Source organism: Gymnoscopelus braueri (genome assembly GCF_963280865.1).
Source record: "Gymnoscopelus braueri genome assembly, chromosome: 1".
Classification (NCBI taxonomy): Eukaryota; Metazoa; Chordata; class Actinopteri; order Myctophiformes; family Myctophidae; genus Gymnoscopelus; species Gymnoscopelus braueri.
Window position 1 is genome coordinate 24,858,549 of NC_137603.1, and position 17,228 is coordinate 24,875,776.

The 17,228-nt window shown below is 40.2% G+C and overlaps 1 protein-coding gene across 1 annotated transcript; it reads right to left on the bottom strand.

The window, feature by feature from the left end:
• Positions 1 to 1,327: 1,327 nt before the first annotated feature.
• dhodh (dihydroorotate dehydrogenase) lies at positions 1,328 to 15,844 on the bottom strand. The gene is made up of 9 exons (XM_080429647.1): positions 15,764 to 15,844; positions 14,467 to 14,679; positions 13,431 to 13,630; positions 11,310 to 11,392; positions 8,958 to 9,145; positions 4,900 to 5,013; positions 3,695 to 3,848; positions 3,234 to 3,393; positions 1,328 to 2,850 (listed from the first exon to the last, which is right to left on the bottom strand). Exons 1-9 carry the CDS (start codon positions 15,779 to 15,781, stop codon positions 2,688 to 2,690), a joined length of 1,293 nt encoding a protein of 430 aa, XP_080285773.1. The 5' UTR covers positions 15,782 to 15,844; the 3' UTR covers positions 1,328 to 2,687.
• Positions 15,845 to 17,228: the final 1,384 nt, after the last annotated feature.

The window sequence follows — 17,228 nt, forward strand, 5'->3', positions numbered from 1 at the left end:
TTGCTACCAGGACTAATCATCAGCAAGACCACGGTGGTATCAATCAGGTTTTTGCAGATTTCCTTATTAGAACAAACGTAAATACAAGAGGGACTGGCAGAGGAGCTGCCCCCGGCCCAAATAATACAGTACATCATAATTCATCAGTTGGTTTGTATTGTCATACTAAAAATTTCTATACTCAGTTACTTACTATTACATTCTCTAAATGATGTTGCCAATCCCAAATTAAGTTACAAAATAATTACGTGGGTTCATATTTTTGTTTGTATCTACACAGAGAGAAACAAGAAATTAGGACTCCAAACTAATGTGACAAAATAAAAGCTTATTTTTTTCTTCTTCAACCCATTCCACAACATTGTATACAGAACATTAATAACATTACATGGTCTAACACACTGATTAGAACCGTGTAATCTATGCAAGTAGACATGGCATGAGCTACATTCATTCCGATTATAATCTGAGGAAGAACAAAGTAAATATAAACTTTATAATACCCCTTGTATGCAAGAACAAAATACAGTCTGACAGTTTTTCATGATTTTCACTTCTTTGAGAAATACTTGTGTATCTTGCACAGTTTATGGCCAAGCATTTAAATAAAATTAACTTCTGGCATACATATGAGAAATAAAAAATACTATGCATGTTTTTGGGAATGAAATCTAATACAGCCTAATTATTACGAATAAATATAAATGTTTTTTTTTTTTAATAACACTTGGCTAATATTTTGCCATTCTCTGCCATGGATAAATTCACATGGATCCAGTCTGTACCCATGTTTCAACTCACTGATAATAATTTAAAAAGTACCACAACTTGTTTCAGCTCTCTGCTCTTTTAAATCTACATACACTACGGAAGGAAACTTGTATACTGGAATCAAAACACTTCAACTCTGATAATGACACACAGTTCTCAAATAGCCACTACTGGTCCCCAAAATCTCATGTTCTTCCATATTAATTATTGACTTTCAAACTCACTATCAAGACAAATATAGTACTTGTTGTGTAATGAATGTATTTTTTTCCTTCTTTTTTTTTCAGCGTGGCACTGTGTGACTGTGTCTCCAGAGCTAATGTTACAAATTGCAAGACCAGTCACCAGTCAGCGCCAAATGTATTGTGCCCAATGCCAGCAGGCCACAGAAGTACCTCCACTAAATAGTTTTTCACATTTTGGAAATATGTCTGTGTGTGTGTATCCAGAGCTGATCTTTCAAACTGCTCTACCAGTCTGCGGACTGTGGCAAATCTATAGTGCACATAGCGACTCAGTAGGCCAAAGTTAATTTTTTATATAATTAGATTTTTATAATGGAAGTCAATGGGGCTCGAATGGGGCTGAAACCTTGTCATACGTCAGAGATGCTGTGTACGAAGAAGACTGAGGTCATAGGCGTGTGTACACAGAGCTTGAGATCCACATGAAGCCACGCCAGGATCAGTGTATGTGTTTGTCCAGAGTTAATCTTGCAAACCGATGAACAAATCAGCACCCAATGCTCTGTGTACAGAGCCAAATAAGTACCTCCATTTTAAATCTATATATATTTTTTAATATGTGACTTTCATTTTATAATGGAATTAATGGGACTTGGACCAGGCTTTTGGATCCCGAGATCCTCATGATTAGAATGTATTATCTTTTTATATTATCTTTTTTTATCAGAATCGGCAACCTCTATTTCTGGTGAATGTCACCAACGAATAAACACAAAAACTGTTCAAATGATTACAAATGGTTTGAAAGTTTTACAGTATTACATTTGGTACATCTTTCCAGCAATCATGAAATGAGTATTTCCTTTACACATAAATCACCTTTATACATTAGTTTGTGATGCTACATGTATGTTTGGATGGACTTGAGCAATTGTGTAACAATTGCTACAGTGTCATACTGTAAATATTAAACAATAAACATCTGAAATAAAAGCTGCAACCACAGGGCAGCTTCCCAATAACAATTCATACATTCAGTCAAATACAGAAAGTAATCAACATTACACAACAAGTGTCGTAATAAAATGACCAGAAAATGCTTTAAAGCAATAGGTCACTTTAGTAGAGGTTTTTATTATTATTTCATTATCATTACCATTATTATTTTTATAATTATATACAGTACAGTTGATTATAAATATACATTTGGAATCAACTGCGCAACAAAGCGATAATATCATGCTGATGATGATGATGAGAGATATATCTCATCAGATATCATCATCATCATGACAAGGTAACTACACAACTCAAACCTTTACCAAAGTATCCTATTGCTTTAAGTTAAGGCAGGACGTTTTGTTATTATTGTGTTCAAATGTATCCCATTCACAGGCTCCTTCCTTGACCTCTGAACTCTTCCCCTTGGGATTCTAAAAGAATGTATTTCAACTAAAGGGAGCTGGGAACACATCTTTGAAAGATCCCGAGAGACTAAGGTTCATAGGTTCGGGATTTGTAGTGCGCCCCCCATCCAGTTATTACAATGGCCCGGGGGACAGTGAAGAAAGCAGAAAAAAACATAGGACAAGACAAAGAAGACTACACTAGGACAACAAGAACTCAGTCAGTCACAACAGGAGGGAGTAGAAACCAAACACAACCCACAAAAGTGAAGGGGTGATCTCTGGGCACACGGCAATTGGCAGCATAATTTAAGAGTCATCTAGGCTAATTAGCGGCGCTGGCAGCCAGACCGACTGGTTCGGCAGTGATCCCAATGTCTGTGTTCACATTTTCCTTGTCTCTACGTAGACTGTGTTCATGTGCAGTCCCATCTGCTGCCCTGTGGTCAGCGCCTACTGCCTGTGATACACTGCTGAAACCCTGATCCCTGTGAAAAGATGGTTGATAGGGAATAAGAAGGACACGAAAGGCAAGAAGAATATAAATATGTCACTATGACGTGAAAATGTTTTGAAGGTTGTTGAACCACTTGACCCGAGAATCCATATTTTTGGGGGAACATTAGCTAAAATGACCAGATCTGAACTATTTTTGTCGAAGAGATTTGGTGTAGACAGAAAAAAAGTGGTCCAAATACAGAGCCAACTCCAGTTTACCAAGTCTAAAGGGTTTAGATGTCAAAAGGAAGCTGTATTAGTAATGTGTAGCATAGGCCTGAACCTTCTGCATTAAAGACTTTCCAACCCTGCCTGCATCCTGGATATGTGGTAGGAAAGACGGTACCAGTAAGTCCCACGAATTAACACTCACTTGAGAAGCTGTCCCAGCTCCCGCTTTATCCGCCGCACAACGGGTGGTCCCTGAAAGGTGAATGCGGTGTAAAGCTGAACCAATGACGCGCCAGCGCGGATCTTGTCCATGGCATCCTGCCCACTGGCCACACCGCCAATTCCGACGATTGGTATCCTACCTAGAACCACACAAGGGATAAATTGGTGTATATAACATACCAAGCTAATATGCACGTGTACATACGCTGATGTTCTCTCTTTTTGCACTCTTTTTTATTTTTATTTTTACTGTTTTATTAACAAAAATAATTGTACTCTTATGTACCTGTACACAAGATGAAACAAAGCACAACCTTGAGTATAGGGTCCATGGACAAACACCATTATTACCGGCAGCAGTGTTATTTTGTGCGCGTCATTCACAGAATCAATACGGTAAATGAAGGCAAACACATGTGAGCCAGTAAATGAGGTCCGTACCTTTAGTGAGGCTGTACATTTCACTGATGGCATGCGTGGAGAGCTCCTTGAGAGGCTGACCACTGAGCCCACCCACCTCAGACTGATGAGGGTCCTGCAGTGTCTCTGGTCTGGACACTGTGGTATTAGAGACCATAAGACCGTCCACTCCCAGCTACAAAGCACAAACACAGATAGGTAAGAGAGAGAGAAAAAGAGAAATAGGAATAGATACTGTTTATCAGTATTTCTCAAACTTTTGCATTGGCTGCGGACCCCCATCTGAAAATATTTTGTGCCAGGGACCCCCATACAAGATTTGTGTTAAAATGTTTCAAAATATATTCACTTATATACTCACTTGTTTTTTACATTTTAAAAAAAAAATAGCAGATCAAAAAAGCTCACAACGAGTCACATTGCGGTGCATTGTGAGCTTGAAGATCTGGGTTCAAAATTGTTAAACTGATTTTGATGTTATATTAACTAATTTCGCTAGTGGGGACCCCCCTGGAACCCCTTCAAGGACCCCTGGGAGTCCCCGGACACCACTTTGAGAACCACTACTGTATATGAACCAGCTACAGTAGTTCTCCAGTACATGTCCAACACACAAATGCTTATTGTTGACGGGCTAATCAAATGCAGGTGTGATTATCTGCTGGTGGAGAGAGTTTGTGCGTGGGAGGATGTGAGACGTCTGGCTCAGACAAGCCTCTGTTATGACATGCGGTGGTAAACAGAAAGAGCGCTCTTCAAATGTTTGCTTTTTTTTCATCCTCACTGAGTTCAGGATCCTCTATTTCATCCATTCCATTAACTCTCGTCTCTGTCTTGCCCCAATGAACACACAAAACCTGCTTCAGGTTTTGTAACTGCCGAGTCAATTAAATGAAGGAGGAGAGGGGAATACTGAAGGGAAAGGTGGAGAGAAGCATAATCTTTTTAAATGGATGAGCTCAATAATAATGTGCGGCTGAGAGGCTGGGGTAAAACACTGCTGTGATGAGGGTTGGAAAAATTGTTGTATATGAAAGCAGTTCGGCGAATTATAGATGCTACTGTATATGCCAAGATATAAGACTACCCTCCTCTTTTCAACACCCGTTTTTTAGAAAAATACATTTGAAAAACAAATCTTGTAAATCTGTCATGCATTGCAAATACATTAGGAACACATACATGTTGCTACAGGCCAAAATCAACAACCATTAATGGATGCTAACCTCAGTGACAACATCAGCAATGTCCTGTTTGTCCTGGGAAGTGAGGTCCGGGGCAATCTTCACCAAGACAGGGGGTTTATTATTTCCTGGCAATGCATCACGCTCCTTCAGCACCTGAGGGACATGTATTGGAGTTGTTAAATGGAGCGGTAGCAACTGACAGAGTAAACATAGATGGCGATGAAGCTGGTGTACAGAACATTGAGTACAACTGAGACAGCTTAAATGGCAAAAGAAAGTGTCTAGAATCTCTGAAATATTCTCCACAATATTTTCACGTTGTCCAATGTCCAAATAACTGTCGCAAATACCTGATCCAATCGCCTATTGACCATATAGGTGAGCAATTTCTTCTGTGCTTTATGTCAGGCTCTGTCTGGCTCCGTGGAGCATTCACTAGGGGTCAACACCATTATTATTTGATTACGTGGCCCTCTCAAGACGATCTATGGCTCAATTAGCCAATTGCTTTGGGTAGCCTAGTTGAAAACAAACGTCAGCCTAGGCTACTAAACAAGGGTGTTGTAAGGACTCAACTCCTTAACATCTGAATGTTAACAAGTTATTCATGCATTGAGAACAAGTCAACCCACCCAGTCTGTCCATCTGAACCAGCACGATGCTCTCTCATGAGAGAGGGTCATATAATTATTATAGTCGCCTGTTGAATAATATCTGTGCAAACAGAGAGGGAGAGAGAGAGAGAACTAACGCAACACAACACGGTCTCATAATCTCCCCGACAGTCTCATCGGCGTCAATTGCTCATACAATTACAATATGACAGGTACTTTATGTTTGTACCAAACATGAGATCTTGAAAACAAATTATTGGATTGCCAGGGAATTGGAATCATGCTCCCTGGAGGATGAAACCTCCCAAGCCACCCGTAGGCCAAAATTCCCATTAGCACACAGGGTATTGCAGAATCAAATGGGAAGATTACCATGAAATTTGCTGGGCACATTCATGCTCAGCAATAAACGTGTCCGTGGCAACGGCAAATCTTTTTCTATTTTTTTATCCCACGATTTTATAACCCTATTATTTGCACCCAGTGCCAATTGTCTATGTAATCCTGGGTACCCACTCCCTCTGCCAACCTAGGGAGGCCAGGGCCGAGCTCATGCCTCCTTCAATGCATGAGAGCCAACTGACCTTCTTATCACCTGACAGGGTAGAGTTTCCCCGGTTGGACGTAGCGCGTGGAAGGAACACGTTATTCCAACCAGTTCCTTTCCCCTCCATTAGGCGCCCCGGCTGGCCAGGGGGAGGCAGTATTGTTAGGATATTAGGATTACTGCATGTTTTTGTGAGGGTACCTACCCTAGGAGACATGGGGAGAACATGCAAACTCCACACAGAAAGGCCTTTTCGCCAACCCCACCTAGGGTATGGGCACTGATGACACGGAGGAGAGGACACGCCCCCAGCGCCCACAGCATCCCCTGCGGGAATCTAACCCAGGACCTTTTAGCTGTCCACCATGCCCCCCTCCACGGCAAATCTTTGATTTAAAAAAATGTAATACTAGAGCCAGTATACAGTGGCTGACTTGCCAGTCTCCAGGTTTTCTTCAGAATAGGTAGGACACTGATTGAATTAATGCAGAAATACCAGTGGTGTAAAGTAACAAAGTACAAGTACTTTGTTTCAATACTTCTATACTTTACTTGAGTTAATAGCCTACTCATCACAACTTTCAATTTTACTTCAATACATTTGAAATAAATTGTTATTTTACTCTACTACATTATCATTGGACACCTCGACACTCAAATCAAATCAGAATATAATTCATATATAATATAATCATCATCATGATAATGGATTATACACACTGCTCAATATTCAGAACAGGTACTCTCATCAAGACAAGATGCCTGCTGTCCATTGTTGTATGCTGATGTATAAAAAAGATTTAAAGTGGTTAAACTGATTTTGATGCTATTAAGCAATTTTGCTGGGGACCCCTCAAGGACCCCTGGGGGTTCCCAGACCCCACTTGTGAGAACCACTGGCCTAAGGTGCCAGTACACCCAGAAACGCCACTGCCGAGAACCATTCCAAAAAATGTCTTTCATGCCAATGAATGACGTGATTTTAACTTAGTTTAACACGATAAGAGCTTAGTTTCCCAAATGCCCATTGATATTAACACTCTAATGAAGACACAGCCAGACAGGTATTCAAACCTTGTTAAACCAGGTACCAGACAGTGGCGGATACAGAACAGGATATGACATTTGTCAATGTGACAATTCTTCTCCCTGTTTCTGATTGTCTTTAATGCTTTGAAAAGTTCAAAGCCATTAGTTCAATTTAGAAAGAAGAAGAAAGTGAAGTAGAAAGTAGACAAAAGTGCAGAGATGGCCAAGGAAATAATAACAATAATACACTTGACTTTTAAAGCAATTTTCGAAACTGGGTTACAAATTGCTCCATCTACGCCTTCCCTCTCAGCTTTCCTACTTACTATCTTAATAAAATAAAGTACAAAGGCAGGATTGAGGACTAACCCCACTCTCCCTCTTTAAAAACACAGCATGAGTTCTCCATCGTTTCTACTGGACTAGTACATTTAGTATTTATGGTAATATTATTGACCACTCATTTTGTATGTCCGTGGCAAAAATGTAGTTTGAGGAAAATGTCCATCACAAGCCGGCATGTTGATGACCCCTGATTCTGATTTTTTTTTTCAAGAACAACAGAATATTTATCTCCAGTATGATCGATCCCCTGATGGTTGCTAATAGAGTACAGAAGTCCTGACGTCACTCGTTCATCCCCGGGTTCGTAAAGTAATTTCGCTATGGAGGATAACATTGGGTCATCATAGAATCGTCTCATATAAGAATTGTGGTCCAAAAATAAACAAACTGTCTCTGCGATATTGTCAGGGAGGAAGTTCTGTATCGTTTATGACAGTCAGTCACTTATATTTGATACAGTCTGTTCCTGGCGAAAATGTAACTAATTCGGCGGAAGTAACATTAGCGTTTTCTCACCGTCAGTTGATGCTTCATATCCATAAGAGTAAAACCGCCGGGGTCATTCGTTTATTTTTGGAACACAGTTCTTATTTGACGCGATATTAAATACGTCTATGGGGATTCAGAATGGGGGTGGAAAACCGCGAACCAGGTAGACAAACCTAGGATGTGTAAATTACGTCAGAATTCGGTGCTCTATCACGGAGGAAATCACTGTGCTTCCGTGGAAGAAAAAAATGTCATCGTGACCTCCCGTTCTCTTGTTATACCCTAACCCAGTTGAAAATAGCATGTTTCGCCAAAAATACATAGTAAAAAAATGTTTTACACAGGAGCTGAGATACAAGGTTTTAAAGTAATGAGTTAACCAGGAAGTGAATGGAGCAGTAAATCTTCGGATCACGTTATCTTGGGTTTTGGACGTTTAAAAAAAAAAAAAAAAAAAAAGACGGATATATCCGTCTTTGGCGGTGAATGTGTTAACATTTACTGCACTCAAACTAAAAGCCTTAGTTTAGATAACAGTACGTATTGTGGGATAAGTCTGTGATGATTGACTATGGAGATGTCAACAGGGAACCAGCCCCCATTTGATTGTCTACAAATTCAGTGCGCTCTAATAACAGTTAGAGTAATTCACTAAAGATGTGTTCAAATTCTTAGAAGTAGTAGAAGTACCATTAAATATTTATTATTAAACCACACTGTCTTTATAATTGACATTGCCGTCCTGAAACTGACATTATCACATGCATGGAATGCATTTCATCATGTCTAACCCATTCAAAAACAGTAGGTACAAAGCACTGATGACAGGTGGCAAGGTTTAGCATATTGATACTATCATTAGCTGTTATGTGCATGCATGAAATGCATTTATTTCTTTATGGCTAAACATCCCCAAAAAAAATTACAAAGCACATGACCAGTAGTAACAACGCTTATGCACTTTTGAGGTGAATGAGGGAAGTGAATCATCTGGTAAAATGTTTACCACTGACAGTAAATGGACTCTTGCTGGAGAACAGTCCTTATGAAGATCTTTGGGGAAGAAATCCTACCTTATGCAGGAGCTGATGGAGCTCAGCCTTTCCCTGTAGATCCCTGAGACCTGGGGTATTAGGACTGCTCACATTTACAACTAAGTAGTCGGCTAGAGGGCCTAGCACTTTCACCCCTTCCAGGTAATCTGCCCCCGCATCCTGAGACAGCTTGTTTTTCCCCAGGTTGATGCCCAGGGGCAGTCCAGCTATGAATAAAGACACATGCACACACACACACACACACACACACACACACACACACACACACACACACACACACACACACACACACACACACACACACACACACACACACACACACACACACACACACACACACACACACACACACACACACACACACACATTAAAGACATGACTCATTGGGGCAGATGTGCTAATTGGGCAGTATAAATAGGAAAAATACATGAAGGGCAGGTCAAGATCATCATTCTAGAGAAGTACAGAATAAAACAAAACAAGTATTGTCCATGTATTCACATTTGCTTTGGGAAAACAAAGCACACATCCTTATAATCTATGTATTCCACGTATGTAAAACGCTGAGCTAATGTCTTAATTACACCAGCATTGTTGTTGTGAAGTAGCTTTTGTTAATCAAGTTGCTATCAAAGATTGCTAGACAGTTTTCTAGTGAGAGTAAAGACTACAACTGCAATGATGGCCTCTATATGTTTCATTGAGAAATGTTGACTACAAGCTATGTAGGCTTTACAGAGTCAACTAGAAAATGTGCTTCTTGGAGCACAGGTCTCCGCCAGGCCAGGTAGTAGAAGTCAATCTTAGCCGATTCAGGATGAATTATAAAAAATCTGACAGATCTGTCTTGATCACATGACTATAGAGATAAGGTGTACCGATTTGCATGATGTTTGGACAAAATCTAATACTGTATCAAAAAATGTGTTTTGCAAAGATTGGCCTCCTGGTGGCACTATAAAAGGCAGATGTGAAAAATGCAGAGCAGAGATTTTTCCTTGGCTTCTAGGGAGTGTGCGTGCAAAGTTTCACGCCGATCGGTCCAGTTATAGCGCCACCCTGACTCATGAGGCCGATTTGAAAAATGTAGAGTGGCTTCTTCCTTGGCCTAGTCGGGAATGTGCGTGCAGTTTCATGGCAATCGCACGCTGCATTAATGATTTGAGGCATTTTGTTCAAAACGGACCCCTCTTGCAAACTTTGGAAGCCAATCAGGATGGAATATGAAACTATAGAGATACTGTTTATCGATTTGCGTGCCATTTGGACAAAATCTGTAGGAGTAATATAAAAAACGTTGTTATGCAAAAATCGGCTTCCTGGTGGCGTTATAACTTTGGCCAGGGGTTCTGCTCTGGCATTCAGGGAGTGTGTGTGCATAGTTTCACGTCGATCGAGATTAGCTGTCCACAGACGGACGGACACACACGGACGGAAGAACAGGGGGCAAAACATAGTCTCGGCCATGCCTTCGGCCTGGGCGGAGACAACGAATGAATTAGGTTTATAGATTATTTGGTGAACAGACAGGATATTCTGACTTCTGACACTGTCACAACAAGTACTATGGTATAGATGGGTTTCCGCGCGACGTCATCACAGAGCAGAGTGTGCGATCTGCGCATGCGGGAGGTAGAACGACCCGGAAGTGCCATTCACTCTATTGTTATTTTCGGGATTTAGATAGGCATAATGCTGCTATTATAGGCATAATAGGCATAATGCTGCTATTATATACAGACAGATCCAACTTCCGACAAATCATTTTTATTGAGTAAAGAAGATATTACAAACTGCATCATTTAATCTACTTTCATTAAACCCGGTGAAGACCATTTATTTTATCAATGTGCAATGGCCAGAGCTGCTGCGGGTAATAGCGCCCTCTACAGGCTCTTCCCTCCACTGCGCGCGCATCATCCTCTCATGTTTACCAACGGGAAACCCATCTATAGGATAAAGCCTTCAGACTCACATGGTACTAATGTTTGTGTCCAGAATCACTACACCGCGGCAGCCTACTCACGCACAAAATATATGACACAAAAAATAGTACCATGTGACAGAGGGGTCGAAATTGAACGAAACCTGCACTATATGGTAGAAATAGGTCAACAATACAAATGACCCTAGTTTTTTTTATTAATTTATTTTTAATGAGCGGTCCCCACCAAATCTACTAATCTACCGGAACTACTTCATATTCATCAGAACCGGACCATAACTCTGACCACGGGACTCGGGCAATCAATTAATACCTTTGCAACCACTACATTAATGGTAAGTATTTCCTACAAGAAATACTCAAAAAATCTGAACTAACCCTTTAACTCTCTACAGAAAGCCAAGATACTGTATGTTAGTTCCTACCTTTGCTCAGCTCCTGCTGAGCTGCTTCCCTAGACTTCAGCCTCACCTGCACATCCTCCAAGCCACAGCTGTTGAATCCATACCTGAACACACACACACACACACACACACACACACACACACACACACACACACACACACACACACACACACACACACACACACACACACACACACACACACACACACACACACACACACACACACACACACACACACACACACACACACACACAGTTGACATGACATTATCATCCTCAGCCTCTTATTTGGCCTCTGAAGGGAAATCCTGCTCAGTAATTCCCAGTCCACACAAATGATTCGCAATGCAACGAGGTGCAAGTACTTGCAAGTGGTTGCACCGAGCTGTAAAAAGGGCAATTCAGACTGATGCAATTTCTCGCTGTACTTAATTATTCTCCCTATCCACAGAAATGCATTTATGGACTGATGGCATTATATGTGAATTTGTTGCAAAAAATCTTACTTTTAACTAACAGAATACTTCCAGGAAAAAACAGGCAGGACAATAAGGTAACAATAAATGATATCATGATGATGAGAATTACTTTGATAATTTGTGATCATGTTAAAGCCCAACTCTTTCTCAAAGGTCTTGAGATTGTGTTTGTGTTGTCACAGCTAATTTGTTAGTGAAACCAGATATGATCAGGCAACCATTTAAAACAATATTTTCTTCTGTTTTGTTTGGTGAAATTCAAGTAATCAAAGGTCAAAATTGTTTAAGGCTGCCAATCAGAGTAATGTTCATTTTGCTTTGCAAAATGACTTTTTCAAAGTCATTTAGCTTTGCATGACTTGTGTAACCAAATTACAAATGACAAGACTTCCTTGGTATAGCATTACATGTAATTATTATGTATTATTTATTATAACAATAAACCATTCATGTGATATTTTTCAATGTTTCAATATTTTGTTATAGCTCATAAATTAATATTGATGAGCATGCCTGTAGACTTCCAGAGAGAACAGAAAATAAGCAAAACATGAAAGGCCTGTAAACGCCTGGCAGTATTTAATTTGCATTTTAACTTGTAACTATAAAGTAAGTAAAAAGTGGTAATAGGAAGCCATATCCTCAGGCCTTTTACCAGATATTTAATTCTTAGTAATTAATAGGCTTCAGAGATGCAGCATGTAGTCAGCATTTTCTCTTTGAACATGGTAAAATATGGTTTAAAAAATGTTGTTCTTCGGAATGTGCCTCCATTCGATTTTGCTTAAACTAGTCTTTAGCATAAACTACAGTACTGAGGCTAATGAGATTGTCTTGTGTTTATGCAAGTGGAATACACTCACTGTTGCTTACAGCATGCAAATATGACTTACAACGTCAAAGTAACATTCAAGGATTTCCTCTGTAATTGTTTAATTGTAATGGATGACGGTTGCTGTTTTCCACTAGTTAATTGGGCATCAAGACCCTCCTTATTTTTGGAAAACACCCCTTCTGGCCATGTTGAAGAAATCGTACATATGGTAAACATTAAACTCTAGAGTCTGCTTAATTAGAAGGGCTTATAGCACTCACTAACATAATTTAATATAGAAATACTCAATAATTAAGATGTCTCAACAATTGTCATAATACAAAAACAAAATATATGTATTATTATACTAAAGTCAGTCTTCTGTTGTCTCAGACAATGTTTCTTCTAGTCTACACAGCCAGGATCCACACCAGTGGACATGGTCAATGTTAAATATCAAGTGACCGTAAGCCAGAGAGATGATTTCTTACATTGTAATACACTCAGAGATGCATTTCTTCTTTTTATTTGGAAAATAGATGGGGAAGGACATGCAGCAAGGGCCTCGGGTTGGATTCGAATCTGGGTCGGCTGAGCAAGATCTGAGCCTTAATAGTATGCGTTCTAACAGGTTAGCCACCAGGGCGCCCTTATTGTTTGTTATTCTGCCATTACATTTTTCATGTCGTTCAAAGGAACATACGGTGTCGACCATGCTACCACACACGGTGCTAACACTAGAACAAAACTAAGAGGGAGTAAATGTGAGCGATTCTATGATTTTGACCGAATCCCCTTTATTTCACTCCACTGTCAATTAACCCCACACAGCTTCCTCAAGGCCCACCTGTTAATGACTGCTTGGTCGGATGTCAGACGGAACACGCGCGGTTTGGGGTTCCCTGGCTGAGGTTGGGGGGTGATGGTCCCTACCTCGACAAAGCCAAAACCCACTTTGTACAGTCCATCTACAGCCTCTCCATGCTTGTCAAAGCCTGCTGCAATCCCAATAGGGTTCTTGAACCTCCGTCCCAGGACATTCACTTCCTGTTGACACAACAACAAACAAGTCATACAAGGTCCAATATTGACTAATGTGTTAAGTAATACATATCAGCGAGGCAGTTTGTTTAGTGCAGCAATGGCTGTATGGACAAAACTCCTATTTTAGACATTGTACAATTGTGTCAATCGCCGGAAAGTTTATGAATGAGCTTGCAGATAACAACTTGTGGATATGCCATTTTCGGCATTTTCTTTTTAAAAACAAGGCTTTCTTAAAGTGGGGTCCAGGGAGCCCCAGGGGTCCTCGATGGACCCCTGGGGCCAGAATTTTTTTGTTCATATAAGATCAAAATCAGTTGAACCACTTTAACCTAAAATACATCAGCTATTTGAAAGTAGCTGAAGTACAAGCTCAAAGCATTTTAAGCTTTTAGATCTGCTATTTTCAAAAAGATCTTGAACATTTTTGAAAAATGTGGTATAAAACATGTTTACAACACATATCTTGTATGGGGGGGGGGGTCCCTGTTGGCACAAAATATTGTCTGATGGGGTCCCCAGCCACATACACATACACTGTAAATGTGGGGGTCCTTGACATGAAAAGGTTTGAGAACCATTGGTGGTGGTATGACTGGGTGTGATGCCCCTTCACACTTCATAAAAGAATAAAAACGTAAAAACAAACAGTGCAGAAACATACCCTTTTTATTCAGGTCGATGGGGTATGTTTCTGCCCTGTTTGTTTTTACGTTTGAATTCTTTTATGAATTCTGCTGTCTCTTACTGGGAGAAACATAATTTCGTTTATTTTTCTAGCACTGCTTGCAGATGGAAAACAAATGACAAAGAAAGCAATCATGAATCTTGAATCTCACCAGAGAAGCAGGGTCCTGGTAACGGTTTAGAGGTACAAGACCGAGACCGATCATCTTCACCGCCACCACGTGGGCCGTCTCTGCACCCACAATCCTCTGCAGGCAGGGCATGAGATAGCTGGCATAGAAATGCTCATCTCCAACCACAGTGAGGTAGGAGGCAAACAGGACGCTACCGGAGCTGATGATCTGCACCGCATCCTTAAATTGCTTCTACAATGAATGGAATAAAAAAAAGCAATGTCCTCAAAAAAAGCAATATGAACAAAGTTCAAAGTGGCAAAAGTACAAGTCAGTGGTGTAAAGTAACTAAGTACATTTACAACTCAAGTACTGTACTATAATTTTGAGGTATTTTTTACTTTCTTCAGTATTTCCAATTTAGCTTTAGTTACTTGTTACTTTGTAGATTTAGATTTTTATCACAAAACACTAACCACTTCAGCCCTATATATATTTCGGCCATTTGAAAACAGCCGATCTATGCTTTAAGTATATCTTAATGCCAATACTTTTGTACTTTTACTCCACCACATGGTCTCTTTCATTGAACATGTGCATTACAGTATTATTAACCACTGTCTTAAACCCTGTAAGTCACCTCAGCAAACTGGACCTATAAGTTGGCTCTGTACATGGACCACATTTTACCGTCTACACCACCAAAAATAAACCATCTACCTTGTGAGCTTGTAGATCTGCTATTTTTGGCTAATGTTCCCCCAGAAATTAATATGATGGATGAATTGGGGTTCACGTGGTTAAGGTAGGATACTGTGGTAGCCTGGTGTAGCTGGTAAACATGCAGCAACTACTGAATAGGTGAACATACTGTCATTCACGATTTAACAGAGCTGATCATCTCATATATCAGTGGTTCTCAACCAGTGGTCCGGGGACCACTAGTGGTCCTTGAGGGGGTTCCAGGTGGTCCCCAGCTAAATGATGGAGAGTTGGTAACCAAATGGAACCAAATAGATAGGCTATTTAACTCTTTGATAGTGTAAAAGTTAAACTATTGTTAAACATCTGCATTTACTTAATTAAATAATTGTTATTTTGATCAACGTTTGCCTGTTATCTCTCCTATGATACCAACATCAATACAGCATGGAATTGTCGACAAAATAACAAAACAACGATAACAAAATATTCTAAAGTCTTGGGTCTGAGAATCTATCTCATCAAATGGTGATGAATCCGTGGCTCAAATGACAAATAAATAATGGACCTTGATATGAAAAAGGTTGAAAACCACTGTCATATATATATTATACAGTAGGTACAGTCAGATTACCTTAAGACGTCCCGCCATGGGGGAAGGTTTAGGTTTATATCACCGCACTGAGGACATTGGAAACATTTACACAACCAGGCATGTTGTACAGTACTTCCTGGTTATCATCTCGCGGGGTTTCGGAAAGCAACTAGCGTTGCCAGATTCTGCGACAGAAATAAGCAACCAGGTCTACAAAAACAAGCCCAAAAGAAGCGTGAGCACTATTTGAAAATAGTCGTATATCTTGTAGATCTGCTATTTTCAAAAAACTCTCGCAATAAAATGTGTGTGTGTTTTTTTTAAATGTTTTTGAAACATTCGAACAACAAAACTGGTGCCTGGCACAAAACACTTTCATGAAAAGATTTGAGAACCACTGGTTTACGTAATAATTAACATTTGGAAGCAAGCCTAAATAAGCAAGTTACACTTAAACAAGCCCCAAAAAAAACGTAACCATCAATTTTTACAAGCAACTTAACAGAAAAGGAAGCCCAAAGTTGCTTATAATAAGCGGACATGGCAACTCTGAAAGCAACGTTTCGTGGAGACACGCGTGCGTGCGTGTGTGCGTTTGGCTACAAAACACATGCTTGACTGTGTGTAGGCCAGAAGGCTCTGGTGTAGGCTAGTACGTGCATGGACACACGTGTGCTGGTGTGTGCAAGTGGTTTATGAATGATCCACCTCTGAGCAAAATAGCTGTCTATTTAAATTGTCTCTTGACACTCTGTCTATTCACTGTTGCCAGACGCAACTTCACATTTGTACAGTTTATTCACATGAGCGGTGAAGCAATCCTGTCAAGTGTTTACCATAAATATGATAATTTGTCAAGAATCAAGAAGGGTGGTTTAATTCAAAAGGAAGGCAGACTGCCACTGCAGTGCTGTAATAGATGTGTCAATTTGTGTTTGAATTTGTGGAGCTTGTTGTCCCTATGTCTTCTATGCAGCCTGGCATTGCCAGGGCATTCAAACTACAGATGGGGCTACAAAATTGTAGCCTCACGTGGCCAGACTATTAATCACAGAGGGCTTTTTTTTTTTTTTGCACTGGCAGATTCGTCTGGTCCCAGGCAAACAAAATTGTCCCAACCACCTGTGAATGTGGAGAAGCAGACCACCATACCATGCAGCACACAGCCTTGTCTGGCCTCTACCCAACCCATATGCTGCTTAAAATATCTAGCAGAGTATCTTCTCCTGCCTACACATACAAGTTTTAGTCTAATCTTAAACACAGAGAGGGTGTCCCATTCTACTCTTGGATATTCTCCCAGTATGTAGACCTACATACTGGGAGTGCACTGGTGTTCTGCAGGCTTATATAGGCATGTAGAGCACTTTGATGGTGCCTGACCCTTAAGGGATTTGTAGGTGAGTATCATTCATAAACTACATGCACAAATACACATGTCCATGCACAACACAAGCATATGTATGTACACACACACACACACACACACACACACACACACACA